The 26,064-nt window shown below is 40.8% G+C and overlaps 1 protein-coding gene across 10 annotated transcripts in view; it reads right to left on the bottom strand.

The window, feature by feature from the left end:
• Positions 1-10,001: 10,001 nt before the first annotated feature.
• The window catches only part of COBL (cordon-bleu WH2 repeat protein), a 208,781-nt gene continuing 192,718 nt past the window's right edge, over positions 10,002-26,064 (bottom strand). For 9 of the 10 annotated variants that reach the window (XM_055799625.1, XM_055799624.1, XM_055799621.1 and 6 more), the window contains 5 exons: positions 23,076-23,179; positions 19,820-21,837; positions 19,108-19,227; positions 16,723-16,974; positions 10,002-11,322 (listed from right to left, as the gene is read on the bottom strand). In XM_055799625.1, coding sequence (XP_055655600.1) covers positions 11,305-11,322; positions 16,723-16,974; positions 19,108-19,227; positions 19,820-21,837; positions 23,076-23,179 — 2,512 coding nt within the window. In that variant the 3' untranslated portion in view covers positions 10,002-11,304. The remainder of the gene's footprint in view (positions 11,323-16,722; positions 16,975-19,107; positions 19,228-19,819; positions 21,838-23,075; positions 23,180-26,064) is intronic. The other variant, XM_055799623.1, reaches the window with a different exon arrangement.

The raw sequence follows: 26,064 nt of genomic DNA, 5'->3' as shown, positions 1-26,064 counted from the left end.
CCCTGACCTTGCAAAAACAAGATGAAACGCCACACAGGGGCCTAATGATTTAAATATGAGACTACACATTTCATCTTGAAATTCAGATGATCTTATTAAAGTGTGGAGGGAAAGCAGACAGAAGTACAGCCTTTTGTGTTTGGTTGGGTACATGTATTATTTATGATGTAGAATGAATGACTGATTGCCTTGAATTTTGATATGTGAGGCAAACGAAGAAATGTTACCTCTTCATATGCAATGCTACAGGAAAGTGATTTTTTTCAAGCCTCTGATGTGGGGAAAGCTGGATTATGGCACATTTTGTATGTTTAAGCTGCAGCTGAAAGGTAAATAGGCAGAGCTGATTTAACAATGAGGACCTGCAGTCATCTGTGGGGCAAATTCCATTATATTTAACAGTACGGTACCAAAGCTATATTTGTCCAGTATTTGCTGATTAAAACTTCATGTAACGACAATGTGATTACTGGCAGAGCAGTGACCTTAACCCCTGCAACTTGGCTTCAAGGGCCACAGAGCTCTGAAGCTGAATAATAGATTCATGCCTGCAGAAGACTTCAGTCATAAAAACCAAGCCACTGCTCTGACTTTGTGATTTTCTCATAATGACCATCAGGACAGCAGGTGAATTAATCTCCTTTTCACACTGCCAAAATGACCTCTAAATTATTAAAGGCAAAGGGAGGAAAACTGTGAATTTGTATATAGTGGGAAAGGACTTGTGTCACCAACTTGCATACTCCATCAATAATGCCATAAGTAATCACACTGTCAGCAGGTATTTAAAGATCATTTCCACCCCATTCTTCAAGTTACCTTTCTTAGCACATAATGGAGAGGCCGACTCCATTTTTTAGTGCAACTAAAGGCTGTGAGACAATGTCCTTCCTTCCCCTCCCACAGGAGTCCTGACGGCAGGAGCTCAACGGTTTTCCAGCCAATGCTATGCACAGTTCGCTCATTTTCCTGTTAACAAATACTGACCTGCTGAGTGTTGTCTATCTTCCTTGTGTATTTATGTAGAGCATATAAAAAAGGACAGAGCACCCACACAGACAGACTCGCACATACGTCCTCTAGCGATATGTGTTTAAATATAACTAGTTCGCGAGGCATTTTAAGGTGAAAAGCTTCGCATAACTGCTGACTACCCTTAAAAGTTGTATTTCTCCGTTTTTTTGCTTAGTGTATACTGTCTGTAAGTGATGACAACTGAATAGGCTATTCTCTTACAGGATAATGGCCTTCTGCTTCTACATCGTGCTGAGGTGATACCCACGCGCGAGCAATGGAAGGATGCTCATTGCCAAAGCAGAGAGACGCTCAGTGACAGCCTTCTGCTTACCAAAGCTTTATTCTTCTTCTGTAAAACGAACTTAGGCAGACACTGTAAGAGTAACTCTTCCCATTATAGTGTATTACAAAAAATTGACTCCCATTTTATCTGCCCGGTGCCTCTAGATACCAGCAAAAGCATTGCCCGTCAATGCAAGACACGTGGACCGTTTTACCAGTCAACAAAAGTAAATTAAAGCACCCCTCCTCCTCTGCCAGATTTTGATAGCCCGATCCAGTGGAGTAACTAATACCTGAATAATCTCATTGACTTTCTGCAGCTTTTTGGCACAGCGAGGCACTGGCCACCATGAGGGCTTTTCTACAGAGAAGGTGTACCACTGCGAAGGCTTGGCCGCACGCAAAATTGTAACTATGCTGGTACAGTAGAAATGGTATAATTTCCCTGGGGTAGAAACAGTTATACCAGTATAAAGATGCTTATTTATGCTGAAATTTCTGTTTCCATACAAGCAGGCAAATAAGCTGTACTGGCATAAAGCACCTTTGTGCCAGTACAACAGTGTCCCCAACTAGTGGTTATATTGGTTTATCTATTTCAGTAAAAAAAATCACACCTCTAATGGAAATAGTTGTACCAGTACAAAACCTGTGAGCCGACCAGGCCTGAGCAAAAACTTTAAAGACAGGCTCCTTTTTTTCCCCTCAATACTATAAAAAAACCCCATCTTAATAAGTAAGCTGGCTGGATATTTTTTGAGCCCTGGCTTGGACCACCTTTCAGTGCTCACTGGCAAATGTGGGTCAAGCATTCAGTAGCCAGACAGGCAGGGAGGCTTCCCAGCATGGTGACAGTGCTCACAGGGAATATTGTATTTTAATCCTTCTTGTTCTGGTTCTTCTCCCTTTTGGGCAGCAATTAATAGCCTGTGTGGAGACACCAGCATGGACAGGGGCCAAGCAAGAAGCTGTGCTGACTGGGGCTGGCTGGGCGCTGCAGTGACACGACACCCCTCCTCCTGGTCCCACCGCCCCTGGGCCGGTTTGGGTCTCCCTGTCTCACCCTGCAGCACAGCTGGGGGGGTGAGGCAGGAGAGGATGGCGCTGACAGTCGTACCCACATCCCACGGACAGACAAAGCAGCTTCAGAAATCAGGCAGCCCAAACCACACGGCAGAAGCTCTCCCCTTAAAAACAGAAAAACGCAACCCTCATGATAGTGGAGATGGGCCTCACAGCTTTGTGGCTCTGACTCATGGTTCTTCATCTCTGATAATTCTGCCTCAGACACCAAAAAACAAAATCTGCTCCTAGGGACAGGTCAGGTAGAGCTAGGGTGTATTTCTTACAAAACCAGGTTTATGCCTTCCATTTGGCAGTCTCCAGCGCTGGAGTGGTTTGCTGCTGTGGAGAGCAACGTTACCTGCTCTTGGGAGAAACCTCCCCTGGGAAGCTGACCTATTTGTTTCAATGCAACTTTGTTGGTGATCATTTAGCATCCTGGCCGTGTGAGGCAAATGCGCATTTTCCCCATTTTTGGTAATGGTGGAAAACTTTCTTCCAGTTAAAGGTACATGAGGGGACCTGGTTGAAACCAGTTTTGAAATCTCATTTGCATTGCACCCTCTGTAATGTAACATGAGATCAGCATCCCAGGGAAGACAAGAAATCCTCACTTTTTGTTCCCAGTTTTGGGAACAGGCGGCACGTTACTCCCCTGGGTTGGGCTTGGTGTGGTCTGTTAGCGCCAGGAAAAAGAGTCTCGAAGTGAGGTACCGCATCTTGCCGGAGACCACACAAACCCAAGAACAGCTCTTCCAATTCAATGCAAAAAAATAGAAAAGGGGGGAGGAAAAAAAAAGTACAGGCCGTCCCCAAGCCCTTTATTTGCTTGTGCAACTACTGTGCTCAAGTTTTAACTTGTTTTAGTATCGGGATTAACATCCCCAGTCTTTCCACTGTGAAAAGAAGGACAAGTTGTGAGCCTGTGCTGATGTAAGGCTTTTTCTTGAGAACAGGACTTCTCCTGTGCTGGGTCACTTGTTGGGAATGTTATTAGCTTGAAATAGTCTCCATTGCCTCCCAAGTGCAGCATGTAACACAAGAACTACTCTTTGCAGATTGCACCCAATGATTTAGAACGTGCAAATGATTTAAAATGATCCGTGCTCCCTCCACCCGGAGCTGCCTGCACGGGCTGCCGTCCTGTGCTTATACAGAGGCTAATAGAAAGATCCTTGTTAAAGTGCCTGGGCGCTGTTGAAGCGGCAATATCAGGAACTTTTTCCTCTGGGTCTTCCCTTGGGGATAGCGGGCAATATAGCTACAGGTGGGCAGGAAGCTGTAACGGAGATGGAGGCCATTTAATGATCATGGAACTTTCACCATGGAGAAAATCTCTTTTAAATTTAGCAGCTGGGTTCCAACTCCCTCTTGTATTATGTGTTTGTTGGAGATGTGTCTAGTTATAGATACAAGTGCTTAGGAATATTATCTAATATTTCATACCTTACACCTTTGGGAGAACAAATAAAAACACAAGGGTACATTAAAGTGTCTGGTATGAACACCAGCTGAACAGCTGCTTTCCTTACCTCTCTGAAGCTTGAACTATACCATGAGAGGCTGAGTTTGCTTCTTACTTGATCTGTACTTACCGTATTTAGTATATAGGCCAGGAAGCTGCATGACTCGGAGAACAGGGCCAAAGTATGACACAGGAGTTCCAAGATCCAGTTTTGTCTCTGCCACTAACATCTTGGGTGACCTCAGACAAGTCACCCGACTGCTTTGCTCCCACCCTCCTCTTCTTCTGACTTTTCTAGTTTGTAAAGGTCTTTGGGGCTGGGACAGTCGCTCACATTGTGTTTGCACAGTACCAAACACAGCAGGGCTCAGGAGCTCAATTAAAGTTTGTATTTACAAATATAAGTAAATAGTAATATAAATAGAAGACATTCTGCTGGCTCAGCATACTGCTACTGCAAAGGATTAACCCATTCCAGAAGTCCAATGTCTTCTTGACCGCTTTGATGCCAGGACAAGATGAATAAAACATGCTACTCATTACTTTTAAAAAGCATTTGCATAAAATATATTGCTATATTTTACTACATTTTCCTGTTATGCAAGCCCACCTTTATGTGGTAAGATCTATTGCAAGCTAAGATTTATTGACTTATTTCAGCATGGAAATGACTATTAAGATTGACCTGTCAGCAGTTTTTAATTTAATTGCTCTTTGATCCTTCAGCCTTGAACGTATTTGCATTTTCAACTAAGCATCTCTTGGCAACACTGGTAGAATACAGCAGAAGCAGGAGCTGAGATGCAGAATCCCAAGGAAACCTGTGAGTTTCTCCATTTCTGGATGTGTCCTGGTGTTGAATCACCGCAGCTTTTCAATTCCACCTTACCCTTACAAACATGCTTTCGAGTGGCAATAATATTGCTTTTTGTTTTCAGTCCCTAACCTTTTAATCCCAGTCCGAGTACAGAAGAGGTAGAATCTGAAAGGAACAATTTCCGACCTGAAACCCAACCAAGGTATGTCGGTATCCGTCCACGTTCTGTGCTCCCTGTCCATGTGAGTGCACAGGCTTCATCCACAGGGTAGGGAGATGAAACCTGTGGCCACTCTGCATGGAAACGTGTCTTAGCTTGCTCCTTAATGTAAAGAAAAGGTCTATGAGGATGGATGATTTCCACAGCGTTTATACGGAAAACACACTGCATCCTCCTCTGTGGAGAAAATAAGCACTAATATGTAACTTAGTGCAAAACTGACTATTTGGAAGATAGGTAGGACAATCGGGACTGTGAGAAAGAGGAAGGGGAATGGCCCTCTCCTGGAATGGAAGACCTGCTCTCATTCCCAGTTTGAACCTGGAAAAATTCTCTCTAATGACAGATGCATAGAATAAAACCAGCAAGCTTTAACTTGTGTAACTGGGCTTAGAAAACCACTTTGTATGAACACTGGCCCCAGCAGCAGTAAAGCAGTAATTTTACGTAACACAGAATTATTGCTAAATTATTCATCGACCTATAAATATGTAACTCTTTGCACTTCAGCAGCACTGGCTATCTGCAAATCACCTCTGACAGTTCCTTCCATAAGCTGGAAAGTCTGGAACACAAGCAGCGAGGCTCAGGAATAAGGGGGCAGGCAATGCGCAGGCAGCCAAACCATTGCTCTGCGCTCGGCGTTGGCTGGTGAGGGAACACGCCTGGTACACCCACCACCACGGCTGACTGAAGGACCCAGGGCTGGATTTCATCAGCAAAGGGTCTACAGCGGGGATAGCTGAATCTGGGCTTGAGCACATTAACTGACCATGTAGCTGTATCAGCAGAGATACTTGCAATGTCAGGATCTCTTCGATGACTTACAAAATGCAGATGTATCGGTAGTTTTGGCGGACCTACTGCTTACCAGGGTGCCTCCCGCACATCATTTGTGCTGTGGAAGGGAGGGCTGCAGTTCCTAGGTTTTGTCAGAGGGCAAACACACTCATTGCCTGCTCCCTTTACCATTACCTCTGGTTTAAGAAAGAGATGAAACTGCATGGGGTACTGGTTACTGGGATCCTGGTACTGTAGTTGTGCAAAGGCTGAATCATGAAATCTCTCTCCACCTCAACTGCCATCCACCTGCGGAGCTTTGCTCATTGCCGTAGTGGAAGCATTTGGTTTGCCAACCCGAGTACTGGCTAAATCAAACCACATTTTGGTTTATCAGAAGTAAAAAAAAAAAAAAAAAATAATAAAAAAAAAGACACCACCAATCAGTGGTGCCACCCAAACCAGAACCCTCAAGTTGTGACCCACTTCCCCGTGCCAAGCACGACAAGGGACAGATCCCAGTGCTTCTGACAGAAACTCCTCTGTTGAATGCATCAAATGAGACAAAGGAAACCCACGCATGTTGGCACTGTGTTTGCTTTGTTCCTATTGCAGTAAACACAGGTTACAATGTAGAAGACAATGATGTTCCACAGTCTTGTTTTTTCAATAAGGTTTCCTTTTTCAACTCCTGCATTGCAAACTGGACAGTGGTGTTTGTGTATGAATAATGTCCTCTTTCAGTCTGATGTGCAACTGGAACACCACTATGCTTTGTTCAGGGGGAAACCTTTAGGGCTTCAAGCACAATAATGACCTCAGAAAAGAGACATGGCACGTCCATGTTTTTATCAGTCTATAGACAAAGAAGTAAAGAAGAAAAAAAGCAAAAGGAAAAGAAATTGGCTGAAGACAACATTATCTGGAGCCGTATTTGACATTGCTTTCAGCAGTAGCTGCGTATATTTGTCATGACTGCATCAAAACTTACTCTCTGACTTTCTGGAAGTTCCTATTTTGCAGAACAAGAAAGACTAGTGCTAAAAATGGGAAAGGATCCTGTGGTAAAGATGCTTTTTAAACTATTCCCAACTTCCTGAAACGATGAAGGAGACAGTGTGCGTGTGCTTCTCGACACACGGAGTGAGGGATGGGAGAGAACAGCCAATGGAAGTCAGCTTGTCCTTAAACTCCTTAAGCGTGAATAATACAATATTCATGTTAAGTAGTTCTGTTTTCTCTCTCTTTTTAAAGAGTCTTCAATATTGCAACAAATCAGAAAACTGTTTAAACAAGAACAAAAAAAATCCTCAAATTAGTGGACTAATATGGGAAACTGACTTTTTTATCTGGTGCAGCATCATGTAGCCTGTTAGTACTTAACCAAATTACATTTGCTTAACGAACACTTAATAATATTTAGTAACAATACCAAAAAAAACCCAACCCAAAACCCAAACCTTTTTGCTCTTAGAAAGGTTCATCCATCTTAGCATACTTTGATGAACAACCCTGGGAATTCAACTACATGGAAACTTTCTCCCGCCAAGTGAAGAGATCAGCAATGCATCAAACTCCACACCCTACTCAGCAAAAAAAAAGCAAAGCCCATTGGAACAATGCTGCACCAAATCCAGGTGAACATTACTGAAAAAATGAGGAAATGCTGTGTTTCATTTTATCTTCAAAAAAGGAACCCTGTCATTGTAAAGTTAATTTTCTGTGAGCGGGGAAATGCAACCATTATGGCAGCTATAGCTGTGGCAGGGGCAAAGCGTATTTTATTGTGTGTGCTCAACAGCAACAAATGGCGTAAGAATAGGAATAGTCTCATAAATCCTAACAGAACTCTCAGAGGTGAAGCATGTTGGTACACATAATGCACATGTAACTCAACAGAGGATTAGAGATGAATAGAGAAACAGTATACAAATAAATACCCTAAATATGTAAAAGTTGCTAATGAACTGTGCTAGAAGACAACCATTTTCCTTATTGCACCAACAAAGGACCAATTAATGAACATTTCAATCAGCCAAACTGACTCAAATCAAGATTTGTGCAGATCTTTGCATTCAAATTAAACCACATGCTTAACGCTAAGCTGCACCGAACAACAGAACTGCTTCTTTCTTTTCTGGAGAGGTCAGAGGGAAAAAATGGCACAGTATCTCAGGGTGGCATTTTCCATTGCTTCATAAACACACCTCTTGTTCTCCTTTTTCCTACACACTGATGAAGTGCTAATTTTTGGCTACGGTAAATGTAGCATAAATTGTGCAACTCTCTTGTACAAGCTGGGGAAGCTGAATCCTGATATGTTCAAAATCCTGTAGGTTAATTTGTACGTCAAAAGGTCTTTTGGTCCAACACTCTGCACAACCAATGTTAGCAGGCTGTCTGTACAAGAAATAACCTATAATGAAGTCACATAAGTCACACAGCTCACGCAGACAGCCAGTATTATTTAAAGTCAAATATCTAATCAGAGCGATTTAATGCTGGCTTTATAGTTGAGTAATGCTCTGAACTCAGTTAAAAGAAAAATTTAATAAAAATACGTTAAAAAGGGGAGGGGAGACCTACAAATTTTGAGACACGAGACTAGATTTCTCAAAGCCCTGAACATTGATTTATACTTGTACAAGGAATAAAGATACCAAATCCAAATTCTCCGTTCAATTTCCCTGGTGATACCATTTTTCACCTCATTGAAGTATCTTACTCAAAAAGACAATATAAAGGACCAGATGAATCAGGCATGTATCAGACTCTTTCCTCTGGATGAGTGAGCTAAGAGTGCACGGGGGAAATCTATGCCGAGAGATGCACTGAGGAGAACGGGAGCTCACTGCCCTTTCTTCAGTCCTTCGAGAAAGAAACCAGCCTGCGGACGGTAAGCTACAGGAGCCATGGAAGGATGTCAGGGACTGACCCAAATGGCATATATACCTCTAGACACAGGCTGTGTCTGCACTAGCAAACAGTGTGGGCCAGTAACAGCAGCTGTATAGGTGAAAATACTTGGTGCTGAGGACACAGTGGTTTTACCAGACACATTTCAGGGTTTTTCTTTTATGATGAGCTCCAGCCTGGTTCCAGGGACTGAATGCCAATTTGTGCTGGAGCGTGTCTCCTGAATCCATTTCATCCAACAGGAACACAGTTTCCAAGCCCTGAAGCAGGATAAACGAAGGGATGAGGGGATGAAGAGCTTCAAAAGTGCTTGCCTGATACGAACTAAAACACTGGCACGTGATTACTTCCCAAATGAAGACCTCTAAAAGCAGTAATAGGAAGTTATTATACAGAAGGGTCAGACCTGTAACTAGACTTCATTATAGATGGGTTTACAGTAAGATTTCCATTCACTTAGTGTTAAATTAAGCTGCTGCTAGGAATTCAACAGCACCTGGATGACAGGGTAAGAGCATACACAGCTCCCATCAACAGCAGAAGGGAATGAACACCCAGTCTAGCTTCTGAGTGTAGGCAGCTGAACAACCCCCCCACTTTTAGCGTGAGCTGTGACTGAGCCAGCAGGATTTTTCACCATTTTTTTTGGTCATGGTAAAGGTTACATCTCACCTTGCAGCTGTTCTTATAGTTTTTTTACCCATAGGAATTCAATATTCGGAAGTCTATCCATGAATAACTCTCTTATAAACTTCAGTTCTATGCAGTGCCAGCACTCAGCACCACAAGATTTTCCTTGCAAAGCCTGGAGGATCTTATTTTCTCAAAATCCAGCTTTGGATCCCTTAAGTAAGTACCCATACAACTTCTCACACTACAGTGTGTTAGTAAGGAGGTGCTACAGACCCAGGGCCTTTAGGCAACACTAAAACCAAAGAAGAGACCTGCACTGAATTTTGTCTTATAGCACCTAACAAAGGAAGCTGTATTTGCTGCCGATGGAACTATCTACAGCATCCAAGCTCACGAGTGACCGAATCCTTTCCTGCGATAGCATTTTTAGCATGTTAAAATTTCTGATGTAAAGCGTATTGAGAAGACATTGAAGGCAAATAAAAGGCTAACCAGTCAACAGAAGTGATCTTATTTATCCTAGGGTGTGACACAGCACCTTAATTCTGAACATATTACCCTCTCTAATGAGGAAATGGATCATTATCAGCACCGCATTACAAAGATGTACATAACTGACATCTTGATTCTAGTTGGTGATTTCTACTGTGTTCCTAGCTTACTAGTTGTGAGCCCTTTCCTGGGTTGAGACATTTTATATTAGACCTGAGATATCAAACACAGGATACTGGTTTGCTTAAGTCCATCTCTAGTTCTAATTTCTTTTCGTAAATGGAAAATATTTGGCAAAAAGAGTCTTTCAAGCCATGTCAGGTTTTGATTTTGTTTTTATTCGTGGCACTAACAGACATCAATATTTTACAATATATAATATATAGTAATATTAAATGCAGATGGCTAAATATTCTCATGCTTTCAACATTACATAGCTATACATTTTAAAGTTCAGCTCCAAAAAAAAAAAAGAATCTGCCACCACTCTGGTCTGTGATTATAAAAATGTAAATATACAAACTTCCGCTTCATCAGTTTCATTACAATATAGGAAATGTGAAAAAGCATTTTCATTTGTCCTTTTTAAGTTAATCAATTTAACAAAAATTTTCAACATATGTACAACAACAACAACTACCAAAGTAGTTAACATTTGAAAAAGATGTTGCTATAAATACTTGTGAGACAACATACAACAGCCACACGAACTGGAAACAAAGGGCCAACTTACTCATGACGTCAAGAAGAGACGACAAAAGTCCTGGTTACTGATACAAACCAGCTTCACTTCATTTTGCAGTGCAGGAATGAATCCTAAATCTTGGATCTCTATGCAGTACTCTGAATCTTATTTATAACCTTCACAGTCTGTTGCAAACAGAGATCCCTTAAGGTGTCTTAATGTTTTTAAAGTGCCATGAATGTTACTAGGATTCAGTATATCTCTGTATTAGCATTCTATACATCATATCCCGTAAGTAACTTTTCAATAGACACTGTCTCACATTCACTATTGATTGCCTGCTTTCTCAGAGCTCCAACAGAGATAAAAAGTTCACCTAATTTTAAAAACCAACAACTGCAGCATATGACAAATTAGGTCCTTCATAATGTACCGTTAAGTTTTTCTTGTGATTATTTTTTATAGATCTTTATTCTGATTTTCACTCTAATTGCTTACAGCCTTTTTCCAAATCAAGTAAGAAGCAGGTAAATAGTCTGAAATAGTTACGTATTTTTAACAACTTGAAATGAGTATTACTTTTCGGAGAGCTAGCAAAGTCTTAATTTTGCCCATAAACACAATTAAGTATTAACACAGGATTGCACAGTGTTTATATTATATTAACCTGCCAACAAGAATAGTATATTGGCAACCTTAAATATTCAGAGGCAAAACACAGTTCCTTGGCACAGAAACTTTACAGCAGAGCAACATATTTTCCCCTTAGAACCATTATGCAGGAACACACAGAAAATTAACTACAACTTATTTTGGCTTGTAGACAAGAGAATAAACTAAACTTCTTGATTTTTTTTTGCCACTTCAGACCTTGAATGATGGTTATGGGTGCACACGGGTTTAGGTTTTCCAATTACCTGTTCTTTATACATGATTCAAACGAGCAGAGGGACCTATAACAAAGAAAAGCACTTGATCATTCAAGATATTTTTAAACCTCCAACTGTTGACATTGTTAATCAAACATTCTCCTGTGGGGCTGCTTTCAGGCTTGGTCTCTTCATCAGCTCCGTGAGACTACTTAAAGCTTATCTGCTTTTTTCTAGCTGAATCAGTTGGTCTAATGAAAGGTGTTATCCTTCCCTAAAAACTGACACCTCATACATCCTTAGGTGTTACAGCTGTCATTACATGATTACTGGAACATAGGTGACATATTTTTCTGTGAACTTCCTTCATTTTGTGAAATGAACAGAAACCCAGGCTGCGAGTACGCAATGTCTGACAGTCAAAAACTGTTCAGTATTGGTTAGCTGTCACTGGTCATAAAAATCAATTGATGGGTAGGTACTTTGCTTCCTGACTGAATGAAGGAAACTCCCAAAGACCGCAGTTCAGGAAAACAAACAAAAACTTACCTTCTCTCTTAGTCCTCAGGTCGCCTAAGCATATGCTTAATTTTAAGTATGCTAGGCTGCTCTTCCAAAATGAAAGTTACTGAGCTTTGATTCTATCAGAGAGATATACATTAAGGTCACCACAAAAGCTAAACAGGAATAATGTATTTGGTCAAGTATAAATCTGCCATTTCGGCCTTAGTATCTCTGGCAGAAGCTTTATTCTTGAGGAGAAAAATAGGTCACAGTATAAATTATTAGCAAGGTGAAGAGTTCAAATTAAATTTTATCATTCAATTCAAATAGAGTAATAGCATGCAAACAACTGCCTCCCACTGTGCATGGGAACTAGAATCACTTTGCAGACTCATTTGACTACCTGTATATCAAGCTCAGCCAAGCTTTTAGTGGGGCCTCCTGCCCCATTTCCAGCATACCAAAGCCAACATCAGCTGTGGCTTTGAGTCTGTAATCTCTGTCACTGCAACTACAGCAACTGTATTTCTTCATTCACAATTATGTATCTTTGATTAGGTGAGAAGGTGAGGTGTCTACTGCTTGACATAGAGGTATGTAACTAGGCCACGCTTCCTAGAAGATACTCAACGTGCCATAATGCAAATCGATGCATCACTTGTTGGCAACCAACTTCAAATTATGCCAGTGTATACCAAGGATTCATTGTTATGGGTGCAGTAACTTCCTTACCTGGCTCCTTTGATTGCCAACAGAATGATACACTGCACGTATCAAGAGTTCATGTGACTAAGTGCTGATGCCGAACATTGGCATGAACACTTGTGGATACTGTGACGGAGCCAAATTAATTTTTTAAATTGCAGTGAGCAAACAGAAAAGGCTGCTTAGATGCAGCTCCAATCTCTATTAGAAAATATGTGAAATCTGTAGAATCCGTCTTGCATGTACCATTAAAAAGTGGTCTACAACAATCATTTTAACATTAGCAAAATCCTGTTCTTCAGATACACAGCTTGCCTTCCCCACCCTGTGCAGGCACATGCCCCCGCAATATTTTTAGCAAATCCTTGGGTACAACTCTATCTAAAATGAGTAGATGGTACATAAGCAAAGGCAACTTTTATAGCTTCTGTTTGTTGGGTAAGATTTTTAATCCTGCATGGGCTTGTGCTGCAACTATACCTACAGCTAGACATCTAACGTATTATTTGCATGCGTAGTTAATAGTTTTCTCCACAGATAATCATGGTAAATCCCAAGGCAAGTTACACAGACACAAAAATACACATGCAATGATACATAGAATTTCAGAAATCTAGCTGGCTTATTTTTCATTTTCTGAGACAGAGAGTTAAAAATTAAGACATAAAGATCTGAAGTATGTGAAATTGTGACAAAATCACTTGGTACAATTTAAGGAAAACACTAGTCCACTTTTAACACCAGAAGCTCAAATGGCACAGCTCTATGACCTGAGTTTTCATCACCAGAATTAGCCAAAATTCAGTCTCAGATCAGCTGTTTCTTTCCTAGATCAACTGATCAACTGCACAGCTGGGAAGCAGGCTCCTTGCTAGTGAGATATGTTCATTTCTCAAGACAATTAAACACCAAAGGCACTAGGTCAGCCACCCTGCTTGGTGGTTTTAGTTGATGCCATCTCCCTGACTTGCTGTTATGCTTTGGATGTGTTAAAACACCTGCCAGGCTCCTTGACAGACCATTTTGAAAACTGGAGAGAAAGGTCACTTCCCGCATATTGTTAGGTCTTTTCCAGTTTGGTAAGTTCAGCCCAGTAAGCTCCAGTAACATGTCTCCATCTCCGTTCCCTTTGGGTAGGACCAGTAGGGTAACCACTTTCTTGCAGGTCCCTGAACTGCACTGCACTGGAGATGACCCATTTTATGGAGCAGGCCCAGCTGGGCTTGGCACCCACAAGAATTTTCCTTTGGGAGTCTGTGGACAGCAACAGAGTGCAATAAAACAGAAGCCATTTCTTCAAAACACAGTGTGATTTATTTGCCAAAACAGGCACAGTACTCCAAGAAATGGATTAAGTAACAGCCAGGAGAGCTATGCGCATACTGTTTTACCTGCACTTGGCATCTCCCTCAAGCACCTGTTTTTGCTCTGGTTTGTTTTGGCTGACCCCATTACAGCCTGTGTCGTGCAGACCCTGGCTCTCAGCAAGACAAGGTCAGCCTGCAGCAGCTTCTCTCCTTCCTTCATGCACAGTGCATCTTTTAACCTTAAAGTTCATCACTTTCACAAACAGCTGTGTAATCAGGGGTGGAGTGGAGGAGTTGCCTTTTCACAGCTATTACTAGAGCTCAAATGTTTGTTGGGATGCTCCTTATCTAGGCAATGAGTTGCTTTTTACATTTAATTACCCCGACAGCTCCATTTGACTTACTTCCATTGCAAATAACTCCTCTTAAATAAGACACAGTCATACATAAGCAAGCCATACAGATTCTCCCCAGTTCCCCACAATATTAGCTAAATAAATGACTTCCCCATCAGAAGCCCTTGTCCCAGAAAACTTGAAGACAATGGAAGAGAAGCAGATGCAATCACCCAACTGAACTACCTACTCTGCTGTCTAGTTGCTGCCACCAGAATCTTCGAGAAAGCAAGGCCAAACATGGCTCTGTGCTCATGTATCCAAATCATAACATCATAGATCTTTGACAGAGGAGGCAAAATAAAGAAAAAAGTTTGCCTCAGCCCTGGCACAAAACCACTGCCAGTCACTGTCTTCAAAACCCCTCAGTGTTCTTTGGAGACATGTTCTTCAGCTCTAAAGGAAGAAAACCCTGATATGCAGCCATCATGTATTCTCTCTCCTCTATGGGTTCAACTTTTGCTGTCACAAGTTGTCCAATGGCAGGGAAGGCATCAGAATTCTGTTCTTAATTTAATGCAGCAAGCTAGAAGAGGTATTAATATGCACTAGATAGAAAATCTGAGAGATCTGACAACATTTTAACTTCTATCAGTTATCAAGGGCATGAGATCTCAGATGTCAAAGTGATACAATGTCTTTGGCATATACAAGACTTAGCTTATATATCCAGTATCTGAAAGAACAGCACAGTAGTGAGAAAAATCATGCTGTCTTGGACAAAACACTACTGCCTTTATTTCCATGAAAGACCTATATAATAAGGGACGTACTCCTCCGTCATTTCAAAGTCAAACCTACCAAAAATTACTGTCTTGAAAATGGAAGAAGACAGGCACAGTATATCCAGTTTACTTTCACTGCCTGCACTTGCTATCCAACTGTTTTGAAACAAATACCCAAGGATATGATAAAGAACTGTTTTAATGAGTAGAGCTATGGGTCCCCTCAGAGACTTTTGCAAGAGGAATGTATTTGGAAGAACAAGGAATTTGGAAACATCTAGAAAACAACTGCAGTAATTATTCTTGAATGCCCAAATCCTGTTTATTCTGTAAATTGGCAAAGTGGGGGAAGGCCTGATCTGGAGTATTATTTCTTCATAATCTGTAGTCTTAGAATCATAGAATATCTCGAGTTGTAGGGGACCTGTAAGAATCATTGAGTCCAACTCTCTGCTCCTTGCAGGACGATCTAAAACTAAACCATATGACTATGAGTGTTGTCTGGATGCTTGCTGAACTCCAACAAGCTTGGTGCCATGACCACTTGCTTGGGGAGCCTGCTCCTGTGACCAACCACCCTCTCAGTGAACAACTTTTTCCTGATCTCCGATCTGAACTTCCCTGATGCAGCTTCATTTCATTTTCTTGTCTCCTATCACTGGTCAGCAGAGTAAAGAGATCAGCATCTCCCCCTCCACTGCCCTCCTTCAGGAAGTTGTAGACTGTGATGAGATCACCCCTTAGCCTTCTCTAAGCTGAACAAACCAAGTGACTTCAGCCACTCCCCATAACAGTACGTGTAGTATAGATGTAATTTTTAACATGACAAGTAACTGCAAATCCACATTTCTGTTTGCATGCTAATGTAAAGTTCCCTGAAACACTGATTCGTTTGAATCTGTGCGATTCTGTGGAATTTCTGGTTTACCAGAAACAAGATTTTTTTGGCTACTTTTTAACATTAAAATTTGATTGCATTTTTAAATTATTTTAAAGAGGAGAAGTAAAAAAGGTTAAAACTTTTTACACATTTATGGTTGGCATCAGCTAAGTCATGTGTTGGGAAAACTGCATCTGCTTTTGTACACACCCTGCAGTCCTCAGATCAAAGCCGATTCTTGGATACTGCAGCTCAGTATTGGGATGATTCCACAAAGGCCAATTGATTTGCTTCCCTTTACCAAGAAAATGCAGTGTAACTTGAGGTTAGGAAGACGTTCGATCAAAGAGGTAAGTGAATTTACTCCAAAAATCACACCTGGGGAACTGAGCATTTAACCATATGGGAGCTGACTGACAGCAGCAGTGAAACATCCATCATCCAATAAATGAAGCTCAGGTACACATTAAAACAACACCACAATTTTACCGAGAGTTCTCGGCATGTGCGACCAAGGTGTAAGTGTTGGGAATCAAAGTCTAGGACACGGTACTGAAATTAGGAGAGAACACTTAGTTCTAATTTGCTTCAGGGTCTCATAACTGATCTTTCTTAGATTCACCTTGTCTAAAGGACACTCAGTATTATCTCAGATTCACAAGAATGAAAATGGCATGAAAATGCTTTCTGAAATGATGTTCACACTCTTGATGTTGTCTTTAAAAAGTATTGACTATTCATACAGTTGCATCTATGCACAGGCATGTTTTAGTCTTAATAGTATGTTTTAGTAGCTGTTCAAAGGTTTGAAATACACTCCTGATCTTTGATTCAGTCAGAGAGAACAGTGCATGTACCTTCCTCTGATGGAAGAAAGAAATGTGTGGCTAGAACAGTTTATAAATGGCTCTCGAAGCACAGCAAGCATAGGTTGCTTCATCCACAATAAAATATAAAAGTACATTTACCTTTCTTAACTTTGCTGCTCCAGCACCAGAGCGAATGGCTTCCATTAGGGCTTGCCTGGCCTCCCCGGGGTTACCTGTAGCTGTGGCAGAGGATTTAGGAGCTGCAGCTGCCAGCTGAGTGGGAGGTGGTGGTGGTGGCAGGGCAGGGGCTGGTGGAATACAAAGCTGCTCTTCCTGAGGGTCTTCTGCCTTCTGCAAGGACAGTTCTGCGTTCCTAAGACTCTGCAGCTCTTTGGAGGCCAGTGAAGAGATCTGCTCATGATGCAGTTGAAAGGAGATGATTAACATTAAGCATGACTGAACTGTAATTATATGATATTTGACGCACTTTCAGTACCCCAATTTCACTTTGCTTGAATGATGTAAACCACATAGAACTTTTGTTTGCTCATAGGGTTGAACATCTGTTACTACTCAATCACATCACTCAGTTGGGCTGATTACCAGCATCAAGGGTTTGGCATTGACTCTGTCTCAGAAACTCAATCTTTATTTACTGTGAGCTCCAGCATCCTGTAAGTCTTCTTGGCGTGTAAGGTAAAAGAGAAAGCTGGACTTGGTATTCATTTGGAAACAACCACATGGGTTTGGGAATCGGGAAGATTTTAAAGCTGCAATAGCCACCCAAGAATCTCATTACTTTTTGCAGTCTGGCTGCACAGAAATAATCTCAGATGACAGGGAGGTTCTTCTAGAACTGAGCTCTCAGACATGGCTTCATTGAAAAAAATGCTGTCAAACCTGAAGTTTCCAGCCATACTAAAAAACCATAAAGTAAAATAGGACCAGAGAGAACTAAGTGAAAGCACTGAGAACAAAAGAATTTGATTACTCTTCCAAGCGTGTTTCTGTGGAATTTCTGAAACTAAAATTTCTTCCCGAATTGCCAGCTTGGAAAATCATCCTACTTTAAATGAATGCAGGGGGAGGAGGCAATCTTTCAGACTAAGCCAGCTTTTCTGTCAACTGTCTCAACAAATATTTTTGCTGTTAACAACATCACTGGTAGTAATCATGATAAATTGTTAGTAATTACAACGATTTGGTGATTATTAGGCAATTCAATATCATGTGCCAAATGTGAGGTTTTCAAGCAGATGCATTAGCATTCCTTTCTCAGAGAAACTGAGGCACAAAACTTCTCTAGTGAAAAATGGAAGGATTCATCTCCATCAAATAATCTACATTCAGAGAGCTCCTATATTCTATTTCTTCATTGCACACACAAACACGACATATGGGAATGACATGTCAGATAAAATTTGAACACTTGAGACAACATGAAAGGTACAGCCCTTTCATCACAGGGTATCTGTATCTTGCCCTGTACACATACAAACATAATGCTTTAACTAGCACAGGTGATGTGGTGTGATAAAGAAGTGTTCGGTTTCCAGGCAACTTCCTTTAAAATGATGGCAAAAGCTTCTCTGCTGGAGCAGAGTATTCCAAAAAGTCTCTGTGATAATACACCACCACTTCACTGTCAGAGCCTCTTCCACACAAATTCACATTAATTCCAAATAAACGCAGAATGCAGTTAAGCATGTCAAGAAGGCTGCTGCCTAGTATGTCCCGCTCTCAGGCTCAGAGGAAGTGGTACCCTACCTGCAGCAAGGGCAGTAAGATATTTGATTTGAGAAACAAAGTAATTCCCTAACACAAGCAAGAGATTCTTTCTATCTATTGCCAGCTATCTTGATGTGTGCTAATGGACTGAGTCATTGCATGAGGGAAATCGAAACCTCCTTGCCGAATACACATCCTTGGCTGACGCAGTGAACTGAGTGAAAATTAAGGCTAGAACAATGCAGGTTTTGGCTACTAGGAGTAAGAGATGCTTTAATAATTAGGTAAATCTTTCAGACAGAAGGAATCATCCTGCTGTGGTGAAAGTTGATGTTCCATCAACATCAATTACTTGCATACAACTTGCATGCACCAGCTCATGTTAACAGATGAACAGCATGCATGAAGAAGCCCTAGAGTTTCTTTTCAGATAACTGGGATTGGATGCATATAGCAGGTAATGTAAATACATCAATCTAACTGCAAACTTCTAAAGTGCAAAACCCCCCACCTAAATGTGAAAACTATGAATATTGGATGTCTTTTATGTATACTCCCTGTAATTAATTTGGATTTCTACCTGCTTCTTTCTCAGTTAAAAGCACACCATTTGAAAGTTAAATTTTATAGCAGATGATAGGACCAGACCCGCCATGCTATCTGTGTAAGTCAGATCTGGTCTTGTGTCATGTTAGTTCCCCATCAACTTTTCTCTTTGCAGCACAAAGTTTAGTTTGTGACATTTCTGGGTTCGTTCAAAACACCCAGCAGTAACAGACTGCACTTGAAAGATCACTTACCATCTTTATTTCTTACCTTTTTCAGCTTTGAGATGCCACTGTGGCCTCTAATCGCTGCTAGTAGAGCTGCGCGCTCATTCTCCGGCTCAGTATATGAGGGTTTCCTGTGATTGCCATTTAGTGCACTGTTTGAAACCTAGAATACAAAAAGAATAAACCTCACACTGTTATTAGGCATTTACTTAAAGGTAGTTTGGAAACACTATTAAAAATATTTTTGGCGCTTGTACCAGAATGCAAGCTATGGAGACTAGTCAGTCTGTCTTCTTTTGGCCTTTTATAACCCTTACTGAACGGTGAGGATATGCGTACTTCCAGATGCAGTCTCATATCTCCTGAGCATGAAGTCAGTGGCAAACCAGTATCACCTAGTAATGTTTTTTTCTTTCATTGCAGGTGTTTTCTCTACGCTGTGTGTTCCTGTTCTGACATAACACATTGCCATGCAGGTTTGGCTCTTAGGCTAGCCTCAGTTACGTTTCATTTATGCTGTATCTCTGAACCCTCTGCCTCCTCTAGCTAGTGGAGCAGCAATGGCATTGCGTAATATAAGGGACGTGCAGAATAAGCAGTGGCTTGGTCTGTATTTTGCCAATATAAATTTTTCAAATGCCTTGTGTACTCGAGCTCATCAGCAACTCTACCAGTTATAAAACCTCTGGTGTCTGACGGGGTGAATACAGGGCTCTGCAGTCTGAACAGGCTAAAAAAAAAAGTCTCCACTTTACCTTTCTCAGTTTTTCTTTCCCCCCTCCTGTCTGAATGGCTTCCATTAGGGCACTGTGCAGTGACGTGTCTTTTGGAATTGGTTTTTGGATGACAGGTTTGAACTTCTTCTTTGGTCCGAAGATATTGGTCTGAACATTAATGTCCAGTTCACCGCTAGCATTAATATCCGAATCATCAGGTTTCTCCTCCTGTTCTGACTCGGCGTTTGCTGCTGCACCGTTCAGCTCAGGTGAAGCTTTACGTGAACTGACTTGTACACTGTTAGCAGGAGGCCATTTAGTGACTCGCAAAGGTGAGCTGAAAGAGGATGGGACTCCTTGGAGATCAGGAGACTTGAGAGATGAGGCTGCATAAGTATTTGTCAGAGTCTCACATTTCTGGTCAAACAAAAGATGTGTCTTTTTCTCTGCTATACTTTGCTTGCTGTTTAAACCATGATCATCTTCTGCACTGTTGTTATCCTTTGAAGAGGATTTAGTAAGTGGGCCACTGGCATTCTTTTTATACCAACTCAGAGGAGTTGCCTGATTTGGTGCCCTGATGTTAACTACTTTGTTTTCCATGCCAGAATTATCAGCAGGTGTAAACCTGTGGGATGCTTTTTGACTGCAAGTAAAAATACTTGAAAGTGTTTCTCCTGATTCTGCTGATTCTGTTCCCACGGGGCTGTATTTAGCCACAATAATACACCTTTTTGGTGAAACTTCTCCTTCAGTTTTAACCTCTCCTGCCCCTTGCTTATTTTCGTCTTTCTCATGATATTCCACAGGGTCAGATTTAAAAGTAGTTATGTTGATGTGTCTTGCAATAGCAGAGGCAACATACTGACTTGAAGTTCTCCTATGTGGCTTTACAAATGGAAGCTCCAGCCTGTCCTTATTAATGGTTGTGGTCACTAATGGTGTTACCTGAGACTGTGTAACTGGAAGAGGTGGTTTGGTCCTTTCATTCTCAGACTGTCTTTCAGCTACCTGGGTATTAACAGTTTGTGGTGCTACAGGTTTTGGAGCTGCAAGACAGACAGGTTTGTGTTCGTGTTTCATAGTAAAGGGCTTAGAGTTTGCGGTGACTGCTGACTTTTTAGGAAGATGCTCAGCCAAGTCATCACTTTGCTTTTCCATAGAACTTGACCTCCAGAATGCCTTCACTTTCCCAAGATGAATTTCCTCACTTTCGTCAGTAGAGGTACCCGGTATGTGCTTACAGGCACCGGCATTTGCGCCTATAAGGTTGCCCAGTTCATCTATCTTAATGGCACCAGCGGAAAGCGAAACTCCTCTATCAAAATGTTTTACTTCAGGTTTGGGAGGGACAACTTTAAAGGTTGTCAAACCCATTTTAGGTTCATAGTTTGTTCCTGAATTCTGGGCACGATGATACCATGTGGGTGTTGATGTGACTTCTTCTACTTCAACTTTTTTTGCTGGTGGCCATTTGATTTCTAATTCTGATCTACTTTTTTTCAGAACTCTTTCCCTATTACTACATTCATTAAATGAATTTATCTTCTCTTTTGCTGTACTGATTTCAGCAGTGGCCTTGGAGTGAGACGGAGTCAGCTTAGATTTACAGTCCTCAGACTTCCCACCATGTTTGTTGGGGGGGTCCAGTCTTAAGTTCTTTTCACTTCTTTTTTCGAAGGAGGATGTGAGAGATTCAAATATATCTCTCCTCTGTTCCACAGGCAAGTGACTGAATTCACTTTCTGATGGTTGCTGATGTATTAGGTCCTTGGATATGCATACAGCTCCCTCATCTGTGTGTCCCTTATCAAAGGAACCTGCATTGTTGTTTTTATTGGTAAAGTTTCCTGTATTAACAGCCGAGATATTTTGTGAAACCCTTGTCTCTGTCTCTTGATTTCCAGCGGAGTTAGAGGTGCTAACTTCTGGAGCATCATCTATGACTGTTACTGGAATAGAAACAGTAAGATCTTGGGCAGCCTCAACTTTTCTTCTATGTGGGCTCAACACTTCATTGATGTGCTTGGAGTCAGAGACACTTATACCATCCACTGCTGCAAAATACACATACAACATTATATGTAGGCAGTATTTAGGCAATATGACTTTAAATTACACAAGAAGCCAGTACAAGCTTAAGCGGATCAGGTATTTTAGTTACACTAAAAGCAACAGGAATATATTTATGCCTGTATTACAAAAAAGGAGAGATCTGGGTCTTTTTTATTGTCTGGTTGCTGATTAGGATCAGCCATATATTCCTGCAGTCCTCCTGCTTCAGCCAGTGGGAAACATACAAATGCAGCTGAAAGCAGAATTTAATCTATTGTTCAGACCTTATCTTTGACTAACTTCTCTCAGTGATAAACATTTCACCACATGACTCCAAAGGAGAAACATTTCTGAGAAACAGCGAGCAACTCCAAATTATGTTTCCCAGACCTGGTTAGTAATAACAGCCCAGCTGAAGGATTTCCTTGAGCAAGCAAACAAAGAAACAGTACTTGCATTTTTTCTCCATTCTTCTCACCCTTCATTACCAGTCACTCCAGAAGCCTCATTGTGCAAGAAGCTTAACTCTCCTCTCAAATTTGCTGGTATAAATCAAGGGTTACAACACAGAAGCTAAGAAACTGCAGTGTTAGAGAACTCACAGGCATTAAATCAGAATCAAGTCCACTGCAGAAATACTGAAATAAAGATGGGAAGTTTAAGTTTTCAACATCATTTGGTGACAAACCATTAATAGAGGAATACTTCTATTCACAGTAGGAAAAAGAGGAGCACAATATGACATTTTATCTCTTCCCACTGTTTCTTTTCATGTTTTTCAATTCTTAACTTTAAAATATGCATGCTAATGCAGAGGAGGCACTGGATACAAAAATGTCCCCCCATTCTCCACGTTGTCACAATAAAATACAAAACAGAGACATTGTTCCTTAAACACAGAGCTACATTCACAACTGATTTAGCTTCACTGAAGTCAATGAAATTATACCAAATTTGGCCCATAAAATGTGTCCATAAACTGCTGTTCATCTCTTTTTGGTAGCAGACATGGAAATACAATGACAATCTCATAAGCAGCTTGAAAAACATTCAGTGTGAGTCTATGAAGAGTGGCTGCCCCAGAAGTAAATAGAGAGCAGACACTGGGTAGACCACATTCTGCCTCAGACCTGTGAGTTGTTCCCAGCAACCTTAGTGAAAAATATGCAGATGTCTCTTCGACTGCATCTACTGGCTCTGCCTCTCTTTTTTGTACTTGAGAGGAAACGTATTTACTTACCTTCTAAATCTTCATCCAAGCCAGTCAAAGTCTGCTGGAGTTTTGCAGAAATTAATATATCCTCATTTTCATGCTTAGTCAAAGCCATTTCTTCATCTCTCCTGCTAAATGAGAGAGGAGAAAAAGGTTAGGTTTCCCCTTTTTTTGCTTTGCACCACTGCTCTGAAATACACTATTATTTCAGCACCTTTGGTTCCACTGGCGTTCTGAAACTCACTTCCCGAAGCATGAAAAATATGCAGCCTTAGCGACACACACACCACCATACTGACACATCCACGTCTAGGAAGGATCTCAGTAGTGCCTGAGCATATTCAGTGTGCTGGCAATCAAAAGACTAGGATTAATAAAGCCTGTCGCAAAGAAACAGTCTGGCTTCTCTGTGAAGTACACATTTCAACCGCGCTGCAGAAAGGCAGCATATGCCAAGGTAAAGGTTTTGCATATCCATACAATTTTAAAGCAGACCACTAGCCATCCTGTGCACACACTGTGCAGATATATCTGCATCTTAATTAAATATAAATTACATGGTAATGAAAAATAAATAAAGCTAAGTACTGTTAGACAACCACTCTGCATCTTGAGGGGAGGAGGAAAGAGAAACTAATCCCTTCAGAGCTGTTTCTAATGAAACATATCAAGGGGCCTGATTTTGCCAGAAAATAACTACATGGTTTTTGATGAAGTTGTACAATATCTGTAACAAGTCTGAAATCAGAATGAGTGCCAAGTGTTGTCTTGGCTTATTAAAAGAAAAAAGAAAACGCAGATGAAACTAAGAAAAATCCTAACAAAAAATAACTAAAATTAAAAAATTATGTATGGCAACCTGTTACACAACAGACCTTCTGTTTCTTAGGAAGAAAAATTTTGACCACCAGAGCTTTTCTATCTAAATCACTGAGACTGGGACTTCACATTGGACAATTCATGTTTTCCAGCTACCCATCCCTTGCCTGAATTTAAATATTGTTATCTGTGACTCTCTAAGTTTTGCCCTTGCCTATTGAAAAAAATCCCAACTTTCCCTTGTAGCCACACTTAAACTAACTCTGGTCAGGCAAAGCAGATTTTTTTTTTTTGGTATTTTACCAAACACTACCTGAAAAATGCCATTTTTCTGCTGCCCTTTAAGATAATAATCTGCATAAAATAAATAACATCTAATTATGAGCTTCCTTTTTGCTATTTTATTGTTTAATTTTTCCCTTGCTCATACCAGGAGCAACTGAACACACATGTTGAAGCATCAGGTATTTTATTTTATTTTACTTTATTATTTATTTATGTAGCATTCACCTCTCCTTTCTTTATGTCTTTTGTAGTAGCCTTGGAGCCCGATTCTTCCACTTGCACCTAAACTCCCTTGCACTTACAAAGCTGAGTCTGTGCATGTGGGATCAATGAAAACAGCAAAAGACACCCCCAAGGAAGCTTTCCAGAACTTTTTTCACATATACAGATTCCTTGTGTATCTGAACAGACAAGGCAGGCTGCATTCAAGATGGCAAGGCTTATATATGTGCCTAAGTGGTTTCCTAAACTGGAATCTAAGACAGGAATCTGTATTGTTCTTTTAAATACCGAGGAAGAGCACAGTGCTCTGTGACTGCAACACAATTTTTTCCAACATTTGCCACTGACCTGAGCTTTGACAGCCTCTGAACATCCCCAGAAGCCAATGTGAACTGATGATGCTCAGGCTCAGCACCTACACTGCAAGACACACCAGTGAGATTACTCATCTGAGCAATCTGACAAAAAGATTTAAACCTACTGCAGCATTTGTATTGGGAGAAAAGACTGGCAAACAAAACTCTCAACCTGAAGGTGGCAGAAAGAATGAACTGACTGAATTTCATACTGGTTTTGCAGTGGAAAGTTTTATAAAATTAATAAAAAATACAGGCTTTCCTCTGAGTGCATTTTAGAACAATTTATTTGCAAACTCAGAAAGCATTTTCAATGGGAGAATCAAACTGTGCACCAGCTAAGTAACAGGTCTATCCAACACAGAAGACAAATATTGCTTTCTTCTTTACAAAGCTGGTATTGCAGGATAGGTGTACACTGCTGGAAGCAAATCACTGACACATGTTGAGATTCTTTCTCTAAGCTACTGTGAAGAAGTTGTTTCCAAAATATTGGAAGAAAAATGTGTAAACCCATATTTATCAGACAATGAGACCTAATTCTATGAAGGTCGTGCCAGCTCACTACCTTTTTGGTACCTGATCATATCTTAATGTCTATTGCCTGACTGTTCTACATTACAGCCAAAATCTGTATTACTAAGGTTTTCTTCTGTTTTCTCCTGCTGGGTTTTCTCCAGGAAATAACAGGAACTATCGTCTTGAGAATTTTATGGGCAATTTATCTGGGAAAACATATTTGGGACTGGAACAAGGATTTCTGGGCTTCAAATACACAGCGTAGGTTCACTGCACTGACCAGCCCTTTTCTGACGTCAATCTATCCAAACTTTTCAATGACTCCTTACAGCAAAATTACCTTCTCCTTGATGGGCACAATAGTCAGCAGAGGACTCTTTCATTATCCTCTGTGCACTTATGCAGTGACTATACATCATTTGCCTCCCAATCTCTGTTTCAATCTCCTTATCTAGACAACGAGGATAATGAATATTCAATTCACAGAATTTTTCTGAAGGAAAGAGAACAATGCAGTGAAAATGAAAGGATTCCTATCTGCTCTTACAGAGGGAGCTTCAGAAGAAACAGCCTTTTTCTTTTGCATTTCCAAATTCCTAAAAGAGCTATTGTTCAATTCATCTCCAAACTCACCTATAAAGCAAGCCAGAAGGTATAGATTAATCACAAGGTTTTTAAAAAAATTCTTAGTATCAGGAATATAAAATGTGATATGTGTTTTGTAAGGCGATGGTCTGGTAGTTTCCAGTAGCTCACATGATTTATAAATATGCCTAAGATGACTCTTTCTCACAACAGTATTTGGGAAAGGAAAA

This window comes from Falco peregrinus, chromosome 3, assembly GCF_023634155.1.
Source record: "Falco peregrinus isolate bFalPer1 chromosome 3, bFalPer1.pri, whole genome shotgun sequence".
Lineage (NCBI taxonomy): Eukaryota > Metazoa > Chordata > Aves > Falconiformes > Falconidae > Falco > Falco peregrinus.
This window is presented reverse-complemented; position numbering and strand designations above follow the sequence as displayed.